General features: G+C 39.7%; 1 protein-coding gene across 2 annotated transcripts in view; it reads right to left on the reverse strand.

Moving 5' to 3' along the window:
* LOC139142862 (dual specificity protein kinase TTK-like) overlaps positions 1-26,535 on the reverse strand; it is a 44,143-nt gene that overhangs the window by 10,827 nt on the left and 6,781 nt on the right. For both annotated transcript variants that reach the window (XM_070713034.1, XM_070713035.1), the window contains exons 4-13: positions 24,119-24,225; positions 17,587-17,730; positions 16,901-17,033; positions 14,612-14,707; positions 13,948-14,047; positions 13,162-13,274; positions 11,762-12,685; positions 8,020-8,188; positions 1,286-1,384; positions 593-750 (exon numbers count right to left, since the gene is read on the reverse strand). In XM_070713034.1, the coding sequence (XP_070569135.1) occupies positions 593-750; positions 1,286-1,384; positions 8,020-8,188; positions 11,762-12,685; positions 13,162-13,274; positions 13,948-14,047; positions 14,612-14,707; positions 16,901-17,033; positions 17,587-17,730; positions 24,119-24,225 (2,043 nt within the window). The remainder of the gene's footprint in view (positions 1-592; positions 751-1,285; positions 1,385-8,019; positions 8,189-11,761; positions 12,686-13,161; positions 13,275-13,947; positions 14,048-14,611; positions 14,708-16,900; positions 17,034-17,586; positions 17,731-24,118; positions 24,226-26,535) is intronic.

The following is a 26,535-nucleotide window of genomic DNA, read 5'->3' on the forward strand; positions in this document are numbered from 1 at the left end:
ATGTGATTATTCGCCAAACTACCAGTAAGTGCTTTATTTTCATGTTCGAGGAAGTTTGGCATATTTCATGCTGGGGGAAGTTCAGAGGGTAAATTTTACAAGGTCTCATGGTAGTTTTTCTGAGGCAAAAGATTAAACAGAATAGGTTCCAATTACTATGGAGAATAACAATTCCAATTGACCCAGGGATGAACAAAACAGAACACACTAAGTTCAATGGAAACACTGATCAAAACAAGAAACACCAAAGCTTAAATGCTACAACCTGTGTCATGGCAAAACATATGCCATGAGATGGGGTCAATTAAGGGGTCCATAGACTCGAAGTACGGTTATAATCTAGGACTTTTTACAATCTAGGACTTTCTAGGACTTTTCAGTAATTTTTAAGGATTTTTGAGGTCCACAATACAATTTTTTCAGGTATCATTTACATAATATATCGTATTTATATATCATTCTACATAACAATTTTATAATATCATGAAATTTAATTTCAAGACTTTTGAAAATCACTGGGTTAGGGTGTGTTGACTCTGGGTCATGGCAATGCATGATGGGAGGTCAATGTCAGTGATGTCATGACACTTACTGATCATACAGATGAATTATCCTTTCACTGCTCTGTAGTTTCTGCAGCAGATCAATCTCATTGATGTAACCCTGTATGGTAATCTCATCCGCACAGTCTAAGTTGACTTGCTTGATAGCAAACAACTTTCTCTTACTCTCATCAAACACCTGGTATACCTAAACCAATGAGAAAGAACATATTGGACAATTTAATAATTTACATCTTTTCTTATTAAACACCTGGTATACCTAAATCAATGAGAAAGAGCATTAGGCAATCTGAATAAGTTATATCCTTTCTCATAAAACCTGGTATACTAAATCAATGAGAAAGACCATTGGTAATTTCAATAACTTACAGTCTCGCTCAACAAACACCTGGTGAAGTTCAACAAATGAGAAATAGCATTAGGCAATTTGAATAATTTACTTCCAGACACCTGGTTCACCTGATGTAATGAGTAACAGCCTTGGTAATGTCAATGAATAATGTCCTTGCTAAATCAAACACCTGGTACACCTCAACCAATGAGAAAAGCCATTAGGCAATTTGGATTTATTCAGCTTAAAAATCGGAAAAAAACATTAAAATAAGAAACAGTGACTACTGCAATTATTGTGCATTTCTGAAATGTCTCTCAGAGACCATGACTGGCAAAATAATTCTATGTATAGATGTACAGCACAGCAGTTTGCAGTACAGACACATTACCTTGCTTGAACCTCCTTTGCCAATCTTGCGTAAAACATCGTAGGATCTTCCATTGACGATGATACGAGGTTTGTTGGATTGGGTTGGAACTTGCATCGGCTAGAATAGCAAATGAGACAGGGTGTGATGAGATGTTAACTGACACTGGAAACCTCTATTTACAGACACCTCTATAATCAGGACACATCTCCATTATGGACAATGTTTTTTAAACGAGAGTTTACCAGTTGAGTAGAGTTTTATCTGACTTGACATGGCAACCCTGTGACTTTAATGAAACTCTCCATCAAGGACGAATTTTCACAGCAAAGAGTTACTGAGTGAACAGAATTTGACCAGTCTATTGAATACACTCTTGTCATTCTAATGGGTGTCCCTACAGTAGGGTAATGAATGCTGGAATGGAAGGCAGGGGTGTGCAAATCAAGTGGTACAGGTGTATACAAGGTCCACACATAAAAATTCTTTGTCCACACAGGTTGGTAAGCCATTCAGCTGGTCAACAGACAAGTGAATTATAAATCAATACACATGTGTGATACTGAATACATGCAGGATTAGCAAAAACTAGACTGCCTCACACTTGGACTTGCTTTAATACAGGCCTGAGAACCATCAAGTAATGAATGGATTTTAGTCCGTGGGCTGGAGGGGCCCACCGTGCACCCCCCCCCCCCCATAAACCTACTACATGGGTATTTTTTTGTTCTTTGGGATCTGCTGAACTAGAAAAAAGATGTTAACATTGGATATTTTGGGATGCACTACCTGTCTGCACTGGTTTTTGATTTGTATGTACCGCAAAAAATAGCGAAAAATGGGTAGGGGTAGGGGGTACTATATCCTCCCCTAAATTGAGTAAACCAGCATGAAATAGCACAAACCTTACATTTTTGGAAAGCTCAGATACTGTTCTTTCTGAGGAATACCAACTTTAGCAAAATTGATTTGTGTACATAGAATAGGACGACTTTACAGTGAATTTTTTTGACAATTTTGAAATTTTTTACCCACAATACCATGTATCAATTGTGATTTACTTTTTATTAAGCAAAATTTTCACAACTTTTTGTGTTTAAATTATTTATTCCAACATATTAAACAAGAAAAAAAGTGTTAACATCAGATATTTAACTCTACACTACTTCTGTGGAGTCATTTTGAATTGCGTGTATCTGTATGGGATGTACAAAAGCTAGGTGTAGGGGTACAACATTCTTTCCTTGATGAAGTAAACTGGCTTGAAATGCCATATACCTTATAGTTTTAGAAAGCTGAGATACTGGTCTTTCAAAAATGCATAAGTTTTTAGTAAAAAAATATGACGTCATAGAATTGGATAACTTTCGATTTTTTCTGGTATTCAGTAATTTTAACCGGAAGAAAATACGATAACGATTGTTTCCTCCCAATGAAGCAAATCACACAGATTTATGGATGTTATTTACTAATTGCAATGGTGCTGAAGAAGAAAATAAATGTCAAAATTGGGTATTTACTATGCATTATTGTCTCTTCTCACTATAATTGCAAGTTTTGCTACAATGGTATATCGTGAAGGGCATTTTATTGTTATACAATGAACTAATGCACAGCCTTAAAAAGAAGACTTTAAAACGCGCATACATAGTCATATTGCCATTTTCTCCTTAAAGTAAATAGATTGTTGATGACTGTCTATTTTTATAATTTACTTTTTAAATATTTTTTTATAAAATAATTTTGATAAGACGTATTTGGAAAATTGTCTATGCCTCCTTGTCTTACTTATACAGCAAGCATTACTAACAATCTATTAGGCCGTGGGCTAGAGGGGCCGTCTGCGTACACCTTCCCCCATCCCCCCAACTCCAAAGGATAATAAACCTGTATTTTTCAGAAGCCTTGGGATCCCTAGAATTAGTAATAGGATTTTAACAGACAACATATACCGGTAGGGACTGAATAGCTGTCACGGTCATGTTTTGAAGGGTACCGCAAAATCACGATTTTGTGCCCCACATGGATTTTTGTCAAACCTGTCTTCATGTACGTCATCTGCTGAGCTTACTGTTTAACATGACCTGGCTTATGGGGTATCTTTAGAAAGGTGATTTATTCTTCTTGAAAATGGTATATAGTAATATGCAATATCTTCTATAGTTTTCATGAAATAGGGCCATAATTTACCCCATACCCCAAAGTTTATGTCGCAAATTACTGTCAAAACTAATCTAAATTCTACCAATTATTTACCTATACATAATACAAAGGGCAATACTGTGTATTAACTTTGTTTTATTTGCTACAGGTACATGTTAGAAACCTGAAATAATCTTTTGACAGAAAAATATTGTGATCCTGTAGCTGTAACAGTCATATTTTGAAGGGTCCCGCAAAATCACAGTATTACTGAATCACATTCGTTTTTGTTAAACCTGTCTTCTTGTAAGTCTTCTGCTGAGCTTATTTAGAACATACGAGGCATATGCGGTATCATAAGAAAGTTAATTTACTTTTCTTTAAAATGATATATTGCAATATGCAATATCTTCTATAGTTTTCATGAAATGAGACCAAAACTTACCCCATACCCCTAAGTTTTATGTCGCAAGTTACAGTCAAAACTAATCTCAAATTCTACCAATTATTTTCCTAGACACTTTACAAAAGGGATACTTTGTATAAAATATATTTGATTTGGTACAGGGACATGTCAAAAATATGAGTTAGACTTTTAACAGACAAAATATTGGGATTGAATGACTGTTACTTGCATGTTTTGAAGGGTACCGTGAAGTCAGAGTATTACCGACTCGCATATGTTTTTGTTAAATGTGTCGTCTTGTAAGTCATCTGCTGACCTTACTTTTTACCATAGCCTAGCTTATGGGCTGTCATTGGAAAGACAATTTATTTGGCTTTAAAATGACATATTGTAATATACAATATCTTCTATAGTTTTCATGAAATGGGACCAAACCTTACCCCATACCCCAAAGTTTTATGTCGTAAATTACTGTCAAAACTAGCATTTAATTTCGATAAATTCTATAAAAAAGACAAACTTTGTATGAAACCTATTTTATTTGTTACAGAGACATTTCCAACTATGAAAGATACCATTAACAGGATAATTATTGGGATTTAATAGCTGTTAGCATCATGGTTTGAAGGATAGCAGGATATGTTGCTGAAACTGTGAAATGTTATTAAACAGGTTTCCATGAAATTTATCTGCCAACCTTTATTTTATCCGTAACCCAGATTGTAGGGTATCATTACAAAGATTTTATCACTCTTATTTTTAGCATATCATAAAGTGCTAAGTTGTCATGAAATAGCAAAAAACTCATCACCCAGCCCTTAGTTTGATTTGCAAACTACATCTGTACTAAAACTTTGCAGTTTGCAAATTGGGATACGGGGTAAGTTTTGGTCCTATTTCATGTAAACTATTGAAGATATTGCATATTACAATATGTCGGTCGCTTTTAGGCAAAATTTTCTTTCCAATGATAGCCCATAAGATAGGTTAGAGTAAACAGTAAGCTCAGCAGATGACTTACAAGATGACACATTTAACAAAAACACATATATACGAGTGGGCAAGACTGTGACTTTACGGTACCCTTCAAAACATGACAGCAACAACCATTCAATCCCAATATTTTGTCTGTTAAAAGTCTATCTCATATTTGTGACATGTCTCTGTAGCAAATAATACAGAATTCATACAAATCATTGTCTTTTGTTATATGTCTAGGTAAAAGTTTGGTAGAATTTGAAATCAGTAGTGACAGTAATTTGCAATATAAACTCAGGGGTATTGGGTAAGTTTTGGTCTTATTTCCTGAACACTAAAGAAGATCTTGTATATTACAATACGTTATATTAAAGAAAAACTTTGGGTATGGGGTAAGTTTTGGTCCTATTTCATGAAAACTATAGAAGATATTGCATATTGCAATATACCATTTTCAAGAAGAGTAAATTAACTTTATAATGATGCCCAACTTGCCACGTTATGTTAAAAAGTAAGCTCAGTAGGCGACTTACAAGAAGACAGCTCTAACGAAAATGTATGCGAGTTGGCAATACTGTGATTTTGCAGTACTATTCAAAATATGACTGTTACAGCTACAGCATCCGGATATTTTTGTGTTAAAAGTTTATTTCAAGATTCTAACATGTACCTGTGTCAAATGAAATAAATTTGATACAAAGCATTGCCTTTTGTATAATGTCTAGGTAAATAATTTGTATAATTTAAGATTAGTTTTGACAGTAATTTACGACATAAAACTTTGGGGTATGGGGTAAGGTTTGGTCCCATTTCATGAAAATTATAGAAGATATTGTATATTACAATATGTCATTTTAAAGCCAAATAAATTGTCTTTCCAATGGCAGCCCATAAGCTAGGCTATGGTAAAAAGTAAGGTCAGCAGATGACTTACAAGACGACACATTTAACAAAAACATATGCGAGTCGATAATACTCTGACTTCACGGTACCCTTCAAAACATGCAAGTAACAGTCATTCAATCCCAATATTTTGTCTGTTAAAAGTCTAACTCATATTTTTGACATATCCCTGTACCAAATCAAATATATTTTATACAAAGCATCCCTTTTGTAAAGTGTCTAGGAAAATAATTGGTAGAATTTGAGATTAGTTTTGACTGTAACTTGCGACATAAAACTTTGGGGTATGGGGTAAGTTTTGGTCTCATTTCATGAAAACTATAGAAGATATTGCATATTGCAATATATCATTTTAAAGAAAAGTAAATTAACTTTCTTATGATACCGCATATGCCTCGTTATGTTCAAAATAAGCTCAGCAGAAGACTTACAAGAAGACAGGTTTAACAAAAACGAATGTGATTCAGTAATACTGTGATTTTGCGGGACCCTTCAAAATATGACTGTTACAGCTACAGGATCACAATATTTTTTCTGTCAAAAGTTATTTCAGGTTTCTAACATGTACATGTAGCAAATAAAACAAAGTTAATACACAGTATTGCCCTTTCTATTATGTATAGGTAAATAATTGGTAGAATTTAGATTAGTTTTGACAGTAATTTGCGACATAAACTTTGGGGTATGGGGTAAATTATGGCCCTATTTCATGAAAACTATAGAAGATATTGCATATTACTATATATCATTTTCAAGAAGAATAAATCACCTTTCTAAAGATACCCCATAAGCCAGGTCATATTAAACAGTAAGCTCAGCAGATGACGTACATGATGACAGGTTTGACAAAAATCCATGTGGGTCACAAAATCGTGATTTTGCGGTACCCTTCAAAACATGACCGTGACAGCTATTCAGTCCCTACCGGTATATGTTGTCTGTTAAAATCCTATTTCTTATTCTAGGGATCCCAAGGCTTCTGAAAAATACAGGTTTGTTATCCTGTGGGGTTGGGGGGGGGAGGTGCACGTAGACGCCCCCTCTAGCCCACGGCCTAATAGATTGTTAGTAATGCTTGCTGTATAAGTAAGAGAAGGAGGCACAGACAATTTTCCAAATACGTCTTATCAAAATTATTTTACAAAAAAATATTTAAAAAGTAAATTATAAAAATAGACAGTCATCAACAATATATTAACTTTAAGGACAAATTGGCAATATGACTATGTGTGCGCGTTTTAAAGTCTTCTTCTTAAGGCTGTGCATTAGTTCATTGTATAACAATAAAATGCCCATTCACGATATACCAATGTAGCAAAACTTGCAATTTTAGTGAGTAGAGACAATAATGCATTGTAAATACCCAATTTTGACATTTATTTTCTTCTTCAGCACATTGCAATTAGTAAATAACATCCATAAATCTGTTTGATTTGCTTCATTGGGAGGAAACAATCGTTATCGTATTTTCTTCCGGTTAAAATTACTGAATTACCAGAAAAAATCGATTTAAAGTTATCCAATTCTATGACGTCATATTTTTTACTAAAAACTTATGCATTTTTGAAAGACCAGTATCTCAGCTTTCTAAAACTATAAGGTATATGGCATTTCAAGCCAGTTTACTTCATCAAGGAAAGAATGTTGTACCCCTACCCCTAGCTTTTGTACATCCCATACAGATACACGCCATTCAAAATTGACTCCACAGAAGTAGTGTAGAGTTAAATATCTGATGTTAACACTTTTTTTCTTGTTTAATATGTTGGAATAAATAATTTAAACACAAAAAGTTGTGAAAATTTTGCTTAATAAAAAGTAAATCACAATTGATACATGGTATTGTGGTAAAAAATTTCAAAATTGTCAAAAAAATTCACTGTAAAGTCGTCCTATTCTATGTACACAATCAATTTTGCAAAAGTTGGTATTCCACAGAAAGAGCAGTATCTGAGCTTTCAAAAAATGTAAGGTTTGTGCTATTTCATGCTGGTTTACTCAATTTAGGGGAGGATATAGTACCCCCTACCCCTACCCATTTTTCGCCATTTTTTGCGGTACATACAAATCAAAAACCAGTGCAGACAGGTAGTGCATCCCAAAATATCCAATGTTAACATCTTTTTTCTAGTTCAGCAGATCCCAAAGAACAAAAAAATACCCATGTAGTAGGTTTATGGGGGGGGGTGCACGGTGGGCCCCTCCAGCCCACGGACTATTTCCTTAACCTTGGTTGTTACAACAATCCACATGAAAATTTGGATTACTGAGTACCCATATCTAACATCACACACATCACTGTGATGAACAAACATGTCATAATTACCATCATCATTCCCGGTGTGATGGCAACCTGGCTCTGCATCGGTGTTGCATGGCAACCCTGTGACATCACAGGCTGCTGAGGGGTGAATCCAACTTGATTGAACTGCTGTGGCTGTTGAATCATTTGTTGGTTCCCAGGGATTGAAGGAGTTGACATTTGCATATTTTGGCTGTGTTGAGCAAACAGAAAAGGTCAGCATACAGTAAGTTCACCAAATACATGTTTGGGTCACTGAAAATTTTACAAAGCAATAGCTGATCCTTTTTCCTATGCAAGTCAGTGGCAATCCTTCCTCTAAAACCAGTCATATCAAATGCTTTTCTGAAGTGCTAGACTCTCTCACAGACCCTCATTGGCCATGGTACATGTGGCCCTCTCCTGCCCTTGACAACTTTAAAGCCTTGTGTAACCATATGGAAACAAGCTGTTATTGCCTAGTAACACTATGGAATCCCTGTGGACCCCACTAAACCAGGGTACATACAGGTGAGAAGGAATTTTGAGCAGTGTGGCAAAAAGGAGTTATCGGTTGAGAGTCTTCTGAAATATATATAAACTGGGTAACTACTTGTTGAGAAGGCAGGTGGCACTTCAACATGTTTTGATCTACATACTTTTCTTGGCAAGTCTATGCACAAGTTCTAGATCATACTTTGAAATAAGTCAATCGGGACCAAACAAACATGAGTGATACTACAGTTTCATACCTGTTTTACTTTCCAATACATTTGAAATGTCTGTCCTTCATATAAATAAACTGAATGGAGCCATTTTACAAGTTAGTGGTAACGCTAGATCTACATATGGATGTAAACAGGCGTATACTCAGCATATTTTGCACTGGAACAAAGTTTGTATGATTATTTTGCGTGAATAACTATCAGAAAGTCAATAAGTTATTCTGTTAGTTGATTGTTTGTTTAAAGTGACATATTTTAAGCTGTAACTCGTGGCAAGTTTTTCAGTATTCTGCTTCTGTATATCAACTACCATGTCTGACCTTAAGGTAGTGACTCGGGTTCCTTTGTAAATTTTAGCGATTTTGTGATTATTTCATATTCTGAACCCCTGAAATATGATCTTTTTATTAGAGAAAACTGTGAGGTAACACTGTACTGGAAAATGTCTTAAATTTTAGTGAAAACACGGCCTTCTAACCACTGCGCGAGTTATTATTTTCTTTTTGTTTTAACGGTCCGGATTACTGTCAGCGTTATCGTTATACCTTAGGAGATTATGTAAATTTTTACGCACCATGTTGCGCATGCGCGCACGTCTTCATAAGAGACGCTATCCAACATGGCTGATGACTGCCGGCAGTATAAGCAGTGTAGAAAACGCAAACGGGGGCTGAAGAAGCAAAATGGAAAGCTGATGGACGCGATGTTGTGTGTTAGCCGCTACAGCTAACACACAGCATCGTACACAGGGCTAGCGAGAGAGTTGCCGACATCGACGGTTATTTACGAAAAGTGAATAAAAGACTGGCATTTTTGGAAGCGATCAAGTAGCTGAGGTAGGCAGGGATACGACTTGGGCCCAAGAACGCTGAATTTCGACAGTAATTTGGCTTTTTACGTCAAGTCCCAAAAATGGATTGAAGTCACCGACCCTACGTACGGGTCTTTGCAGGGTTGTGGTGAGCGAGGCGATTAGCTGTAGCGGAACACATAGCATCGTACGCCGGGCTATAGATTACACTGCCGTCCAAAGAGAATCTATTTAATCTTCACTGGAAAATATGGTTCTATAACAGCAGCCCATATCTTGGACTGTCTTGGACTTAGTTTGTCCATGGATGTAGGAAGCATGGTTTGTCCAATTTGTCAATCCGACACTGTTATGTCGGTCTAGAGCACAGCAACGTACGAAACGTCGCTTCACGATCGTTGCCTGTCAATTTCTATCTGTGGTCAAGAGAGTGTCGCTGGGTGTCGCGATATGTCGCCGTTTCAATTTACAATGAGTGAATCTGTCGAGTATCGCCTCAGTCGTTTATTTTAAGTCATGAAGAATCGCTTTGTCATGAAGAATCGCTTTTACGTGTAACTGAAGTTGATTTTGGTTTCATACCCGAGGCCATAATAGTACATGTCACAGTGGAAAGCGAAATAGCGCACGAAAACCCGGTCATTTTTTATGGTGAGCAAAAGGACTGCAGCAGATCACATGTGAAAACCACAAAAACAAGTGCGACTTTCCCGCATTCCTTGAACTTCTCAACTACAGAATTTTTTAGAGCATCGAGAGTTGGTCGTCTCATCTCCGAAAGCAAGCAAGCAAGCAAGTGACGTCTTGTACTATAGGCACAAAAATCGGCACTAAAATGAACTGGGCAACCATTTCACACTTGGTACGTGCATAAATTACGGGCTGTGAGACCGGAAGTCGAGCGCTAGCGAGAGAGAGCGAGCGCGCGTCGTCGGCAGAACGCAGACCTGTAAACCATTCCGGCTGTATGATTTTTTTAAACTTTTCTCGTCTTGTAACCAGACTCTAACCGTTACCAAACAGTGTACAGTTAATATAATTATAAGCTAGGTACGTATTTGACAAACAGATTATGCCCTGAATTATCTCTCTAGTGTTTATCGTGTAAATAGTACCCACCGCTTACGCTGACCAGCCTCACGTTTCTACGCACAATTTTCATCATTTTTAGGCGAACTAATGTTTAGGACTTGTCAGAAATTCTCTACTGACGCCCAATATTTAACCTATACCAAGATCGAATAATTTTTTTTGAAAAGCACAAAAATCCGACTTTTTTCGGCGATTTTGTGTGAAAAATGGGACGTTTACACAAATCGTCGATTTTCTCAGTTCCGATTTTTGCTATGTATGCGCACCTTCAAATGAGTGTAAGTCGGCGACGCGTGTGCGGATTTCCCGATTTTCGCATGCTAACACTTCATGAATAGACCTGAAAAACCGTGTCTTAGATTTTTGATAAACCCCCCTGAAGTGACGATAACTTGACAAACGTGAACAAAAGCCGATAATTTATGCGAAAATCCGACAGTTCACACTTCGAAGGCTCACTGTGCAGAAACAAAAGCGAATTTCAAAAATCCAAAACACGGTTTTTCCCCCTGTATATCCAGCTGTCTAGTGCCGTTAACAGATCACTTAGGGGTGCTGCCATTCTTACTTATACTCTTTTAAGTGAAAAAATTCAAAATCACATGTTTTTGACTTAAACAAACATACCAATGCATGTTTGACAACTAAACAAAATTTTTACCTTCTTCAAATATAGACCTATTAGAAAATGTACCACATGTTGGGTGTGAGACCCTGTTTTCTATGTGAAACTTTTGATTGAAAATATGTGTCAACCAAACTGAGTCACTACCTTAATTTGTTTGTCATGCTGAAATTTCAAGTATTCTTTTTGTCAACACAGCTTGTATGTGTGTAGTGATCATTGCTTATTGTTTACAAATGAATTCTAGTCCGGACTCGAATACAATTTTCAACAATAACAATGTAGATTATAATCATACAGGTTGTGTTGATATGTTAAATACTTGGCATTAAATTACGGTTTTGGGATTCACTGCAGAACAAAAGTTCTGAAAAAATAGCCAAAAGATACAGCCTTTGGAGCTTTAAATAAAAAAATCTTTCTAAACAATTTGGTTATCAATGCACATTTCCTTCAATGACATGCTGGTTCCTGTAGCAGTTGTAATTTCAGGAGAGAGCGCCCTCTTGTGACAGAAACAACACACATATATACCTGTATTGTAATTTTGGCTGTGGTGTTTGCATACAGGTTGAAGAACCCACAACGCCAGCCTGGCTGACCTGATTAGTCTCTGAATGTGACACCTGCATCGACTGTGGTGGCGCTGCTCTGACTTCGTCCACATCAACCATGTCAACTTCCATCGCATCATTCCCATCATGCTTAGCATGTTGCTGGGTGTGACCTCTGACACTGCTGTGCTCTTGTTTGGTCGGTGGCGGCTGCTGAAGCCGAGAAAACAGCCGGGGCATCTGAGGTGTTCCACTTGTTTGAACGACAGTGTTTGAAACAGAAGGTGTTTTTGTGACATTTTCATCTTTCTCGACATTTCCAGTCGCTGGGCTTTCTTTTATCATAGTCAAGGCAGACTGCCTAAACAATGATTTGGCAGTATCTCTTTTATTCCTACCAGTGACTGGTTGGCTTTGAATTTCATCCATGGCAGCAGGGAAAGGTTTTGACATCCCTCTAGAAGCCTGTCTCTGTCCACTTCCTTTAGCAATGTTGAAGTCCAGACACTGGGAAATACCTGAGCTGGAACTGTTCCTGTCACCAGATGTAGAAACATCCTCCAAGTTGCCCTTGCTAGGTCTGTTTATAAAAGACTTCGTTCTGAGGAGATCCACAGTCGACGGGAATGAGCCCAAATTTTCTTTTAAGTGTTTCTCAGTTCCACCAGAACCTTTGCCAGCATCAACAGGAAATGTTTTAGTATTTCTGCAACTTGGAGAGCCACTATCACACTTGTCATTTTTGTCTTCTGGTCCATCAACTTCATCCAGTGGTCTGACTCCATGTAGTATCCTATAATCATCATCTCCATTGTCATCATCATCGTCTTCTGGTCCAACATTCTCTCGCACTTTTGGAAGGTTGGTTTTCTTGAATCTGACAGCTCCTCCAAATCTCTGAGAGCTGCAAGATAAATTTTTACATTACAGTAATACACACATTGACAATGAAATATTTCATCTTTTACTCACACTTTGCTCAAGGAAAATTTAAACTATTCGGTTTTGTAGTTAAGATTGATAATACTGAAAACGGGAAATGCAAATTTTGGGGTAGAGGTGTACATAATCTCAAATTTACTGATATTTGACATTGAAAATGGCCAGCAGCCTTATGTGTACCACAAAAATACAGAGTTCCCACTCTATGAATCCAAGTTATCCAAATGACAAGATATATATGTTTATCTACATTTTATTGTGAAACAAAGCCCAAGAATAATGTTGAATGGCCAAGCTCAAAAGCAAGTGTTTTCTCTGTCTTGTAGTAGTACACATGGAAATGCACGGAATATAAGCAAATCAGAATTATTTTTTGTGACTAGAGTGATTATGAGTGTCATTGCACCAAGTCTTCCAGAGTTTTACCGGCTGTCTTACCTTCTTGGCATCCTGTGAGGTCCAACACTGGCAGAGCTGAGAGACATCTTAGTGTCTGGAGTGAACACTGATCCTTTCACACTCTTACTGGCACTCAGGCTGACTTGGTATGGCTGCAATATTAAAGAGAAAGAATTATACAATGTCAACATTTTGACCTTCTTGCACTGTCAAATGAACCAATGAGTCCGTTAAAATGGCTGCTGTTTTGTAAGGGTTAATGTAGCAAGATAATAAATATGACACCCTAGTCATGAATTTAAGAAGTGTAATAATAAGATTATTATGAAAATGCCAAAAGGGATCCATGAGGACATAACTGCTTCACACAGCCATCCACTTTGTGTCTGGCGCACAATATGCCATGCTAATGTCCTAGCAAAATTTACTGTAGTTTTGTGATAACTTCATATTATCATACATCTACTATTGAGAACAATAGAATTTCGCATGTCATAAAAAGCCGTACGAAACGCCTGTTCTGTAACATTTTTATTGTTTCCAGGGACCCCAACCCCTGTGGCTGCATCTGCACATTCACTCTTGACTGTTTCAAGGGACTCACTGGATGAGTACCAAACAATGCTTCGCACACTGTACATGTAGTGAATAGTATTCCGAAGCACATCAAAGATAGCGTTTCACACTTGCGCTTTCAATTTGAAGAAATATTGGTGACATCACAAGTCTAGTATCACTTTCGATAACAGCAGGGTCGGGCCAAACCATGATGGTGATAAGGTTCAACTGGGACAACATAAAAATTTCATTACAGAAGGAACTTACATGATCTCGTCTGCTGGCATTGTTTCTCTGTGCTGTACTTGGGGCTTGCAATGGTATGGTGTCTTTATCAGAGCTTGTGTTCCCATCTGATGCTGACGATCTGCACAGAACAGAAAACAATTTAAATTCCTGTCTGGAAATACAGATGATATTTGTGTGTATTCAGTTAAAAAGTGATCACAAAGTTGGTCTCCTCAGAACAAAAACAATGACAAATTTGAATTCTTGATGCAATGGAGGTCAAGCTATTGACAATTGTATTAAGAACTTTGAGCAGTTGTGATATTATTGGTACAGTAAAACTGTCTAAACCGAACACCAAAGGACTGAGAAAACTTTGGTTTACAGAGGTGTTTGGTTTATAGAGTTTCCTTAAACATGGCATTCTATTTCTATGTGGAAGGGACTAGAAAAGATGTTCAGTGTTGACAGGTTTCCAGTTTAGACAGGGTAGAATGTATTAGTACACCCAAGTTTCAGTGTTTGAACAAAGCAGCTTTGGATAGCATTAAGTCCTCAAGTAAGGACCTTAGACTACTTTCGCATTTAGAAACAATGATTTTGTTCTGCAATACTTATTTCATTTGGTACAAAAACATTCTGTACATAAAATAGTTCCAAGCTGGGATGAACCAACTGACTGTGTCTTGATGTGTTTTCTTACCTATTTCCAGTTTTGAAGCTGACGGTAGTGTCGACTGCCATGTGGGTATCACTGCCACCACCATGTTGATTGAGAGATGGAGTACAGCTCTGTGAACTGAAAACAACAAAATGGTTTTAATGATTGCTTACACTTTACACTACTCAGTGTCCCCTATGACTTGCGATATTCATTTACGGGAAAATGCGCCTCAGGGACAGTTATTCGGACACAAAAACTTTCACAATTCTTTTCTATCTCTTGTGGGGGCTCATTTTAAAGATCTTAGTTTTTCGAGAATCAAAAATTTATTTTTTCTCCATAGAGTTAACACGAGGGTGGCGGCATCAGTAAATCTTGCGTAATTTGTTTCTCTGGTACCAAACTTTGCAAGGTGACCACTGACTTTTATTTTTGATTTTGAAGGAGGGTAGTTGAAAGATTCCTTGAAGAAACTTTGAGCAAATGTTTAAGTCTTTCATTTTCGAGGCGCATACTACCTTAATCTCTAAGTCAACTTAGGAAGTTAAGAGTAAATTTCTTCTAAACACCCTTGTTGTGATTCATAACTTTCGTACCTCGAAATTGAAAGATTTAAAATTTTGCTCAACTCTGAAAAACTTTATTTACCCCATAGGCTTCAAAATGAGCCCTATCTATCAAGTGGTAGGCCATAATAATCAGTATTGTAAAAGTCTGAATATCTGTCCCTGAGGCACAGTCTACATTAACCCTTTTCCTGCCAAGTCCATATTTCACCATCAGGTCAAGATGGTTAAAATTAATGAAACAAAACATATTCCATATGGTGTACAGTGTTCTCCCCAGGATCAAGCAAAAGCGTAGCGGCTAATTTGCATAATCATTTGCATATCATTAATTTATATTTGCATATGGATACAAGCTTGCACATGCACCCACGCATTCATAAACACTCACAACAAAATGCAATGGTAACACACAAGTATGCAATTTGAACATCATGGAAACTCTTTATTACACTTAAATAAATCATCACAGTATAGTAGAATTGCAATTAAAATAGAAGATTCAAACAGTAACAGCAAGTTCAGATTGAAAGCAAGAAGTGGTTCGTCTGATTTGAGTATCATTAATACATATACTGCTAATAAAATTGTCAAAAATTGCCAACAAAGAGGAAAATTCACAAGTTTAAGCTTTATACAATTCAAATGTAATTGAGTTTTATATCATTTTTGAACAACAAACACCGCGAATAATGTTTCATCACGGGGATCAATTTCAACCAGCGCCCCCCCGCATAACTACCACTGCCACTGAACATCGTCGTTCGATTCTTCATTTTAAAAATACCACCAAGATGATCACAAGACATGAACTAAGTATGACTAGAATCACTCGAAAATCAGGTGTAAAATCTTTCAGAGAACGTGTCAGAGTGGAACCACACGCGACGCCAGGATCAATGTCAACACGTTATAAACACGTCGGCCAACATGGCCGCCGCCATATTGGAATTTGTGCAATGTGAACGCGATCGCGATCGTGATCGTATTCGGACAAAAAAAAAAGATCATCGCGCAAAATCATAATCAACCTCACTAGTCAACTGCTTCTTTTGTTTCTTTTGCGGTCCATTTCGTTGATCAAAGCATGGGAATGTGATCAAAGGCCCCGCTAGTGCTACACCGCCTAACTCTGTGAATACTTGTCCTCGATGTATACCGACTAAAGGTCTTTGTTGAATGTTGGTCGTAATAGTCGTTGTAGAATGAAAACTTGTGAACAACCCAGCCGATTCTTCTATTGTTTTAAAGTTCCTCTCAACACTTACGGACAACTTATCGGACGCATACCATACTTCACACCTTCCACTCTTTCACCAGGTTGAAAGTTGCAGTGAGCGCTAATGTGTAGACAATGCATGCAACAGCTGGTAGCTACGCAGAGCGTGTGAACTAAAGGATGGCGGGAATATTTTAAAGCGTAGCGGGGAGAATGAAAGCGTAGCGGGGAGAGGCGAAAGCGTAGCGGGACCGCTACGCTAAAATGGCCTGGGGAGAACACTGAGTACAGAGCCGTGTATTTTAACATAATACTGTACAATTGAAAGCTGTTGAAAACATAAATACTGTAAACTTGAATTTTTTGGACTAAAGATGCTATAACAGACCAAGCCAAGTGGGTGAAAATACGTCATGTTTTGGCTCAATACCGCTTTTTACTGACTTGGCTGACGGGGAAGTGATACTGTCTGGCAGGAAAAGGGTTAACAGAAATAGCAAGCCATGTCAGAGTGAAACACAATGCAGTAGGTTTGACTCTCACCTGTTCACAGAGAATGAAGATGCTGCTACAATGTCCTCTGAACTCTTGCTACTATCACTGCTATTGCTACCACTGCTGGCACTTGCCAACCAAGAACGCTGTCTGCACTGACCATACTCACTCAGCTTAACAGCTGAAATCAATGAATTGTACACAAAATAATATCAATTGAGTTATAACAAAACACAAGTCACAACATGTTACAATAGCGCTGATCGCAATTTCAGGTTTGTTACTAAATATAGCTGCACACTCGTGACATCAGACGACGCTGCCTAAAATTCGGACAAAATTTTTGTTGCATGCGTGGCTGTTGTTGCAGCTTGTAGTCTGAGTCACAAATTCATACGAAATAATGTGACTTTTAGTAGCTCTGGCAGGTTTTATTTTCATAGTTCTTGCAGAAAATACGGACAAATATTTATTTTTGCATGTTAATGAAAGAAAAATGATGTCATTTGCCATCAGCACTATTAAACCTATTTTCCGCCCTTTAAACATCTATTAAACCTATTTTCCGCCCTTTAAACATCTCCAGAAGAATGATGACGTGTCTGTGTGGCTTAAAAGCATGTGATCAGTACAAAATCATGCACATGATGGCAGGATGACGATTGTCATTTTTAACTTGCCAAGTATTCATACACACATCTATTCTAGTTAGTGGACACAAATTAGACACATACCTAGCCTAATGCCATGTTCTTCCAGATTGTAGAGTTCCTTGTCTCCTTGTAGCAGTCTTCTCATTGCTTGGTTCAAGAGTTCCTGAGGTTCAGCTTCCATTTGCTTGGCTTTTCTCAGGATACTCTTACTCTTAGCAGAGTTATCTGAGGGAAGAACATGGAAACAGTCAGTGAACAGTAACTTTACTGTCTCTATAATTGCCATCCACCGTGTCCCAAATTTAGTCTAACTGATGCACCACTAGAAAATTTTAAAAGGTACTGGTATCAAGTTGATTCAAAGAAATTTCAAGAAATTCTTACATTGTTACAGAGAATTCAGCAATGTGCTAGTCTACTGACTCAGCGAGTTAGAACATTCACTACCTCCCTGTCCCATTGAACAGATTAGCATGTTCCTGCTTGTGTATTACAGTTTACGATGTAGTTTACACTAATATTTTTATAAAGTTCTGCAATATACTCATTATTGCAAGATTTCATTTTGCAGCAATGTAATGTGTGTTCAAGGTTTTATGTGCAATAACTTTCCATCTTGGGTGTTTTGTGTTCATGGACAGTGAGATTCAGTACAAGTTCATGTTAGATCAACCAAATGTTGTGTATTTTCAGTTTCATGCACACCTCTATAGTGCAAAATGGCAATGCTACAAGACTTTCTAACAAATCAAAGGTGAAGGAGACAAAGAAGAATTGTAGCTGCCTTAAATAACATTCGCCTTGTACTAGGGACGAGTGTACTACATGACCTTGAAATGTATTGTGGGTAAAAAGTTGACTTCTCACCACAGCAATAGTTTGATTTCATACATACATGTAATTTTAACACAAATGTAATCATGTTCAAAATTTCTGTTTGTTCTTGACACTAACTAAAATCAGTCATCTTTTTTATCTTTTTAGGCATTTCTGGAATTCAGTTCCTGTAACAAATGTAATCTTGTGTGTTTCAGTTGTAGAAATCTCCCATATTGAAAATATGGTTGACTGCCTGAGACTTTTATGACTCAATCACTCAAGCAGCAAACTCGTTTTAACCCTTTTCCTGCCAAGTCGGTGAAAATCCGCTTGAAATTCGGTGTAGCTAGAATCTGAGCAGCCACAGCCGTTATCCTGCCAAGGCGGTGGAAATCGGGCTACTTTTTGGTACCCCCTTTCCTGCCTAGTCGACGGAACTACGTGTAGCAAACCCTTGCTCGCGCTAGGGGTCGTTCGAGGACAGTTTTGGGCGAGGAACGGCGTTTGCTCTCGAAATGGGTTCACAGAGAGTCCAACGACAGGGAAAGGTGCGGAAGCTACCCAGCCAGTCCCCCACCCCGGTGGGGGACTGGTTTTTTTGGGGGGGACGAGTAGCGTACTTGGCAGGTTAGCACGGTGACGTATTCTAGCGGAGTTTGGGCTAACTTGGCTCTGAGGCACTACATAGATTGCGGCCGAAATTGACCGTCTCGGCAACGCTAATCTGTAAGGCAACCGCCTAAGACCGCCTCAGCTGGCGGTGCAATTTTTTGCCAATGGTGCGAGACGAAAATCACGGACTTGGTCCTGATTGACGGGAAGTGCGGACGGATTTGACGGACTCGGCTTGATTAGTCCCTGACATGGAACTGATCCGAACGGACTTGAGCGACATTTGTGAAGGTAACCACCGCTTTTAACCGACTTGTTACCTTCTCGAAAAAACTACCCACTCAGATGTCGGACGTTGTCGGCTGCACTTGGCTCTAGACGTTCAAGCCGTGCAACGAAACACACCGCCTCAGCCTTGCCATTCACGAACATGGCCTCAAAATTTGATACCATTGTTCACCGACTTGGCGGCTGCGGTTAGGTGCGTGAACCGTTGTTCACGACTTGTTACGCCTATGTTGTCCCTGTGAAGTTCGGCTGACAGCCGAGTCTAACGGGAGTTGGCAGACCTGTGTTTGGTTTATACCGTAGTATGACCGACTCAGGTAGAGGTACCTGTCGGTATATTCCGAGTTTTACGCACTCGGGCGTCAATGACGGGTCGTCATCACCGCTGATGACGTAGACGTGCTGGCCACGTTATTTGAAGGAGCCATGTTTGCCCAACGGACGAGGCCGAGACAGCTGTTGACAATTTTGGCATCCTTCATCTTTGACCGCCTTAGTTGGGTAAGCCGCTCGGCAGGCGACGGTTATGACCTAAACAAGCCGCTGAAGCACTGTTCATTGCCGTACAAGAACGAGACGGCCAGTCCATTACTGCTTAATGGGCAATCTGTCGGGTTGGCTTGTCACCGACTTGAATGACAATACGCCCTGTGCAGGCGTACTTAGAAGGGACATGAGGTTAAAGATACGGGTTTCCCACCCGTACTAAACATGGGCTTGGGCCAACGTCCTTGGTGGCAGGTGCGCATGCCACGTACCCAGCTGGACGGAATGTCAAGTTGAGATGCTAATGACATTGACTATGTTATGCTAAGTGCTCGAGGGATTTGCATCGCAAATGAGTATTATTAGCATATCAAATGGTGCGGACAGGCAATTTACATGACGGGTAGGAATGTCAGCGCCGGTTGGTGGACTGATTGCCGTAGGTCCATTATAATAACAGGTGGATGCATATATAAACACCCCTGCGTCCAATCATGTCCAGGGCTTTGTTTCCCTGTGGCTTTAAAAGGGAGGGACCTGCTAGTCTGTCGACACTGTTCCAGACATGAGCTTGACGGACCGCAAAAGTTTTCTGAAGGCGAGCAGACGACTGAAGCTCAAAGATGCAGAGTCTCCGGGCGGTAGTGGTAGCGATCGTTGTGATGTCCCTAGTAAACGTTCTAAGAAGTCGGGCAAGAAACGCTCCCGTAAGGCGAAGCTATCTCCGGCTGAAAAACCCAGTGGTAAGCGTAAACGTAAGACCGATCGTTCTGCCGATGAGGATGATGACGGGTCACCGGTTGCCAGTGGTTCTCACCCGGCTGCTCCGGGAGAGACTACTTCACCTGCAGAGACTACATCTGCTCTTGTGGGAGATACTTCACCTGCACAGACTACGTCTGCTGCTGCTAGTGAGACAGTGAGTAACGAGACGGCTGATGCCATTGGTTCTCCCCCGGCTGCTCCGGGAGAGACACCACCTGTTGCGTGCACCATGAGCCCTCATCCTGCGTCAGGAGAGGTTCCTGTGCCCAGTGCGAAAGAGCTTGAGTCCTCGTCATCAGCAGAGGCTGCCCAGCCCGCTCCTGCCATAGTTTCGTGTGCTGCGATGTCCCCGCCGAAAAAGATAGTGCGGAGGGTTCGTTATCAGGATAGCCCACCTGATTTTGAGCCAGATATGATCCTTGATGCCGCTACGGGCGAGTTCAGGCCCAGACGCCCAGACGACGGTGATATCACCGCTGAGTCCGACTCGGAGGTTGACGAGGATGCGGCAGAGGACGATGACTTTTATGACAGGCAGTATGTAGGTGAGGCAAGCTCTGACGACGATAATGACGTTGCTGCTGTGTTGGCGGAGGACGACACCCCTCCTGTCTGGCGTATGTCGGAGACTACCGATGCTAATATATTTGAGGAGACCGATTTTGACCATGAGAGAGGACCGACTTTCACCTTGCCCAGCCACTCCCGTGAGCTCGATTACTTATTTAAGTTTATTCCAGCTACACTGATCAGATTGGCCAAGGACGAGACTAATAAATACGCCAAATTCCACCAGCGATATATCGCTAGGAAAATAGATAAATACTGGCGTAACGCTGACTACCGAGAGGTGCAGGCGTTCATTGGCGTCTTAGTCTGTATGGGTATCGACCGTAAATCATCAGTGGAGGATTATTGGTCTAGCGATCCCTTTCTGAGAAACCAGGGTATTTCTACTGTGATTACCCGCAGTCGCTTTCAGCAGCTTATGCGATACTTTCATCTGGCAGACCCAGAGAACGATCCACGTCGTGATCCTGATGAGGCACGCCGCCGACGTCGGTGTCAGGAGGATCCCCTTTATAAAATCAATCCATGGATGGAGCCCATAGTTGACAGGTGCGTAATAATTATAAGATGGGTAGAGAGATCTCCATCGACGAGGGCATGGTGCGATTTAAGGGCCGTTCTAAATTTAAGCAGAGATTACCGCATAAGCCTGATCGAGACGGTTTCAAGATATGGCAGCTGTGCGACTCCACCACTGCATACATCGCTAACTTTGCACCGTACCTAGGTGTGAAATTTCGGGATCGGACTGATGGGAGACGGCAGGAGCGAGGTGTGGTGAAAAGAATTACTATGGAGCTGGTCCAGCCATTCTGTGGATATAATCACAGCCTATTCTGTGATAGCCTGTTTAGCACGGTCGTTACTGCTAGAGAGCTGATGGAGACCGGGATCTACATGGTCGGGAGTTTTAACCGCCGTAATCGTCGCACCATGCCCCCTCAATTAATTCCGCCGGGTAAGAGGAAGCGCCTTCCTCTGTCTGTTGGGGATATGAAAGCCACGACCAGAACGGACTCTCGTCTTAACATCACTGCTTATCAGGATAGTAACGCTCAGGTGCTGATCTTGAATACGGTCTATCCACCCTTGGAGTGCGTGCCAGTGGGGGAGGGAGACGAGCAGCGACAAGTGCCTCTGTCGCTGTATAATTATCGCCGGTACATGGGAGGCGTCGACCGAGCCAACCAGAAGCGCAAGTACTTTCACACTGGGCGCAAGAACCACAGATGGTGGACATATCTGGCATGTTACCTGATTGATGTTGCCCTGGTAAATGCATATATATGCTTCAAGCATGTACACCCTGATAGTAAGCTGACCCATAAGATGTTTCATCTGCGTGTCGGGAAACAACTCATTGGCGGTTATTGTGGGCGATCGCAGCCCAGTGTGAGAGAGGTCGAGGCCACCGTTTCTCTTGCCTCGTACATCAATCCACAAAATCAGCCGATGCACGTTGTCAGCCGTTTGGAGGGGCGGCAGAAATGCTGTAAAGTATGCAGCAGAGAGGGTAAGACCACTGCGAGCGGACGACTGTCTGAGACGTTCAAAGGATGTAGTCTGTGCGGGGTTCATCTTCACGAGGGCGAGTGTTTTGCGGCTTTTCATCATCGCATGATGCTACGAGGTAAGAGGAGCGTTGGCGTGCAGACCTCTACTCACACAGCCCCGACGACACCCATCAGCAAGAGAACCCGACGTAAATAACGGACAGGGGACAGCTTCGCCTAACAATGGCTTGACTGTATTCTTAACACGGACCATGATCACATTTTGAGCACGGTTGTGCCGTTTGTTTGTGCTTTACGATCCGCTGATTGTAAATTGAAACACGGATTATTTTGTACAATCCCCCGATTGTAATCTTTGTAACACGGACCATGCACTCGACGTCAAGACAGACTCTGAGATTTATTATTCGGCATAATGTAAATTATTCCCGAATAAAATACTATCTATGGATCGCATATTTTCGTTTGTTTTGTTTAGACGGATTATTTTGTACAATTCCCCCTATTATAATTTTTGAAACACGGATCTGCCACCCCGATTGTAATTTTTGAAACACGGACCATGCACTCGGACGTCGAGACAGACTCCGAGATTTATTGTTCGGCATAATGTAAATTATTCCCGAATAAAATACTATCTATGATCGCATATTTTCGTTTGTTTTGTTTTTACCCCCACTTTCGTTTTTGGCAGATCCGTAAGGACGCTATAGTAATGGATGAACGTGCGTTGTATCACGTGGGAGGGGCACAGCCCAACGGAGGCTGTGCTCGTGCGATGTAGACGTTGTACCAACCATCTGTCGTTTGGGTTAGTGCATAGAGCAGTTGCACTGTCCAGAGCTAAGGTGGTACAAAACTGCACCTTAGTAACAACTGCACAACTAACCTATTAGGAAACGGTAACACTAACGAGCTAAGTGTGCACTGAACTGGCCAAACTACGTACACGCCTTCCTTCAATGGCGGAGCTATGTCGTTGACACTACGTCAAAGCAGACTGCACTGTGCGACTCTTCCAAGTCGTTCAAAGTACGTGGCCAAGTGACACAACCCAGGGGAACAGGACAGGTTTGAGGGTGCTGCCTCACCCATAGCACTAACCCTGGGTCTTCTACTAACCCACGAGAGAGGTGATGTTTCCCCGGTGTGGCCGTGCGTGCCGGCGAACGAGCTTTACTTCCGCAAAAGTAAGCTAGAAAAGGGCATAAAAGTGCACGTCCCCCGGGGCAAACAACGCCCGTGACCTCGTCATTTTCTGGACACAACCTCATCAGCGGTTGCCCCTCTATACGGGCATGCAAAAAATTTTTGAAGTCTAACACGTATATGGTCGGTAATCGTACCCCGAAAATGCGGTATTTTCCCGCCAAATGCCTGGCAGGAAAGCGTGCAGGAGAGCCTATCTTCTGTAGACACGGAAAAGGGGGCCGGTTTTGACCGACTTGGCAGGATAACGGACAGGGGCGCTCGGCAGGAAAGGGTTAAAGGTACTGAGAATTCTTAAAAAGACATTGTATAGTTTAAAAGATGATTGTACTGCTGGGTTTCTTTCTTACCATGTTCAAGTTCAAACTGAGCAGCTGCCACATGTACCAATGCTATGGTTCTAAGGTTAGCCCTGGCATACTGGAATTGCATTCTACCATCCTCTACGTCTTCCTCTCTGAAAATACAATTGTTGGTCAAATAAAAACATAGGGCCAAAGTCCCTGAAGCTACTATAGACATGGATACAAAATTAAGTATTTCCTGACTGTATGAAATTATCTCACTAAGGTCATCCTAGGGACTTGTAAACCAAATATTAAAGCTGTCTGACCAGCGGTTTTGAAAAAACAAGCAACTCAACAGTTGACAGAGCTCTGCTGTGTTATGTAGAGAATAACCTTTCATGACACATGTATTGATGAAGAAGGTGGATATCTTTGATAGCTCATTTCAGGATGGCCTGACCAAAAATGGAAAAAAAAATCCGTAAAAATTCAGATTTGCATATTTTAACAAATCTAAGTTGGGTTATCCCTAGGGACCTGTATACCAAATAACAAAGCTGTCCGACCAGTGGTTATGAAGAAGATTTTTTACTACAAACGCCTTTTTTGGTGCTAATTTGCATACATACATACATACATACATATATATATATACATACATACAGACTGACGGTGCACGCCGGATGGATACCCATCCCAATAGCTTCTATAGACAATATTAGTCTATAGTCTATAGTAGCTAATAAACGAGAGTTAATTACATTCTGTAAACAAGACTTGCTTAAATCAAGATTTACGTCATAAAAAAATAAAAAAACAGCATATCTGTCAGGTTATAAAGAATCTTAAGCTGGTTACCTTTATCAGTATTTTCATCCTATTAACCAAGCACATTTTAACTTTCAAATTAACATTGCAGGTAAGTTCTGTTGAATAAGTTGAGACTGTACATACTCAGAGAAAGCACACTGAAGAGATAAATGTTTGAAACTTAAGAAGTTCAAGGTCATCAAAGCATTATAAGGAATCATGTAACTTTCATTGCACTGTTTACACAGATTGCATAATTGCTATAAATAGCACATGAGGAATCTTACAGCCAAGCTTTACCATAAAAACCCTATCACTTTGACCACTCTTTTAATTGACCAATCTATTTTTTCCTCAAAAAGTAATTTTATTTTATCCTTACCAAGTCAACCATAAATGGAAATTAGAACTTTCTCTATCTCTATTGACTATTTTGAGCAATTTCTTTTAGATAACATACAGGGCACAATAAATGACAGTTCAGAATATGTCAAAGTTTGGGATTCAGGAAAGTTGCCTTTACATGTTTCAATCCTCCAAGATAGTAAGCATTTCACTATGAACTGTCAAAAAAGTTGAACTTTCTGATAATTCTACACTAAAATTATTTTGGCTTTGATGATTTCCTAATTAATTCAATTATTTAAAATCATATTGATTATTTTTTTCTGGGTGAATTGATAGGGTTATACAGTACAAGAATTACATACAATGTAAATCAAATTTTGACCAAAAATGACAAAAAAATTCCTAAAAATACACATTTGCATATTTCATCACAATTTGAACAAATCTCAGTTGGGTTACCCCTAGGGACCTGTATACCGAATAACAAAGCTGTCTGACCAGCGGTTATGAAGAAGATGATTTTTTACCAAAAACGCCTTTTTTGGCATTAATTTGCCTATTTTCAACAATATCAAAAAATAAAAAAAAAAATAAAAAAAATAGTTTCTCAAAATCATATTTTTCATCTACACAACAAATATCAAATCAGTAAGTACTGCGGTTCTGAAGATATTTGAGTGGACGGACGCCTCACAAACGGACATACATACATACATACATACATACATACATACATACATACATACATACAGACTGACGCCGGACGCCGGACGGATACCCATCCCAATAGCTTCTATAGACTATAGTCTACAGTAGCTAAAAATTGTTTTATCAGCCAAATTTCGTGTAAGTTCCTTTTGTGACATTTTCCAATATACTGCATAATGCATTGTCACAATCACAGGATATGTAAGCCTTATTTGTTTGCAAAACTGATTCTTTCTTCAAGACAAGCGACCTAGCGGCCGATATAGCTCCGCTGTGTTTATGTAGAGAGTAATATTTTTGACACATGTGTGATGAAGAAGGTGGAAATCTTTGGTAGCTCAATGCAATGGCCAGAAAAAAGTGGCTAGAATAAGCTGCAAAAATACACAATTTCATCATACTTTGAATATATCACATCGGATCATCCCTAGGAACATGTCAACCAAAGCTATCCAATGAGTAGTTTTTTGAGAATGAAATTTTCTGACCAAAAATGGCAACATTGCCCCAAAAATACAAAATTACAGATTTCATCAGAAATTCAATATATATTACTTAGCTCATCTGTAGAAACCTGTATACCAAATTTCAAAGCTATCAGAACAGTACTTTTT

This window comes from Ptychodera flava, chromosome 10, assembly GCF_041260155.1.
Source record: "Ptychodera flava strain L36383 chromosome 10, AS_Pfla_20210202, whole genome shotgun sequence".
In the NCBI taxonomy this organism is placed as follows: Eukaryota; Metazoa; Hemichordata; class Enteropneusta; family Ptychoderidae; genus Ptychodera; species Ptychodera flava.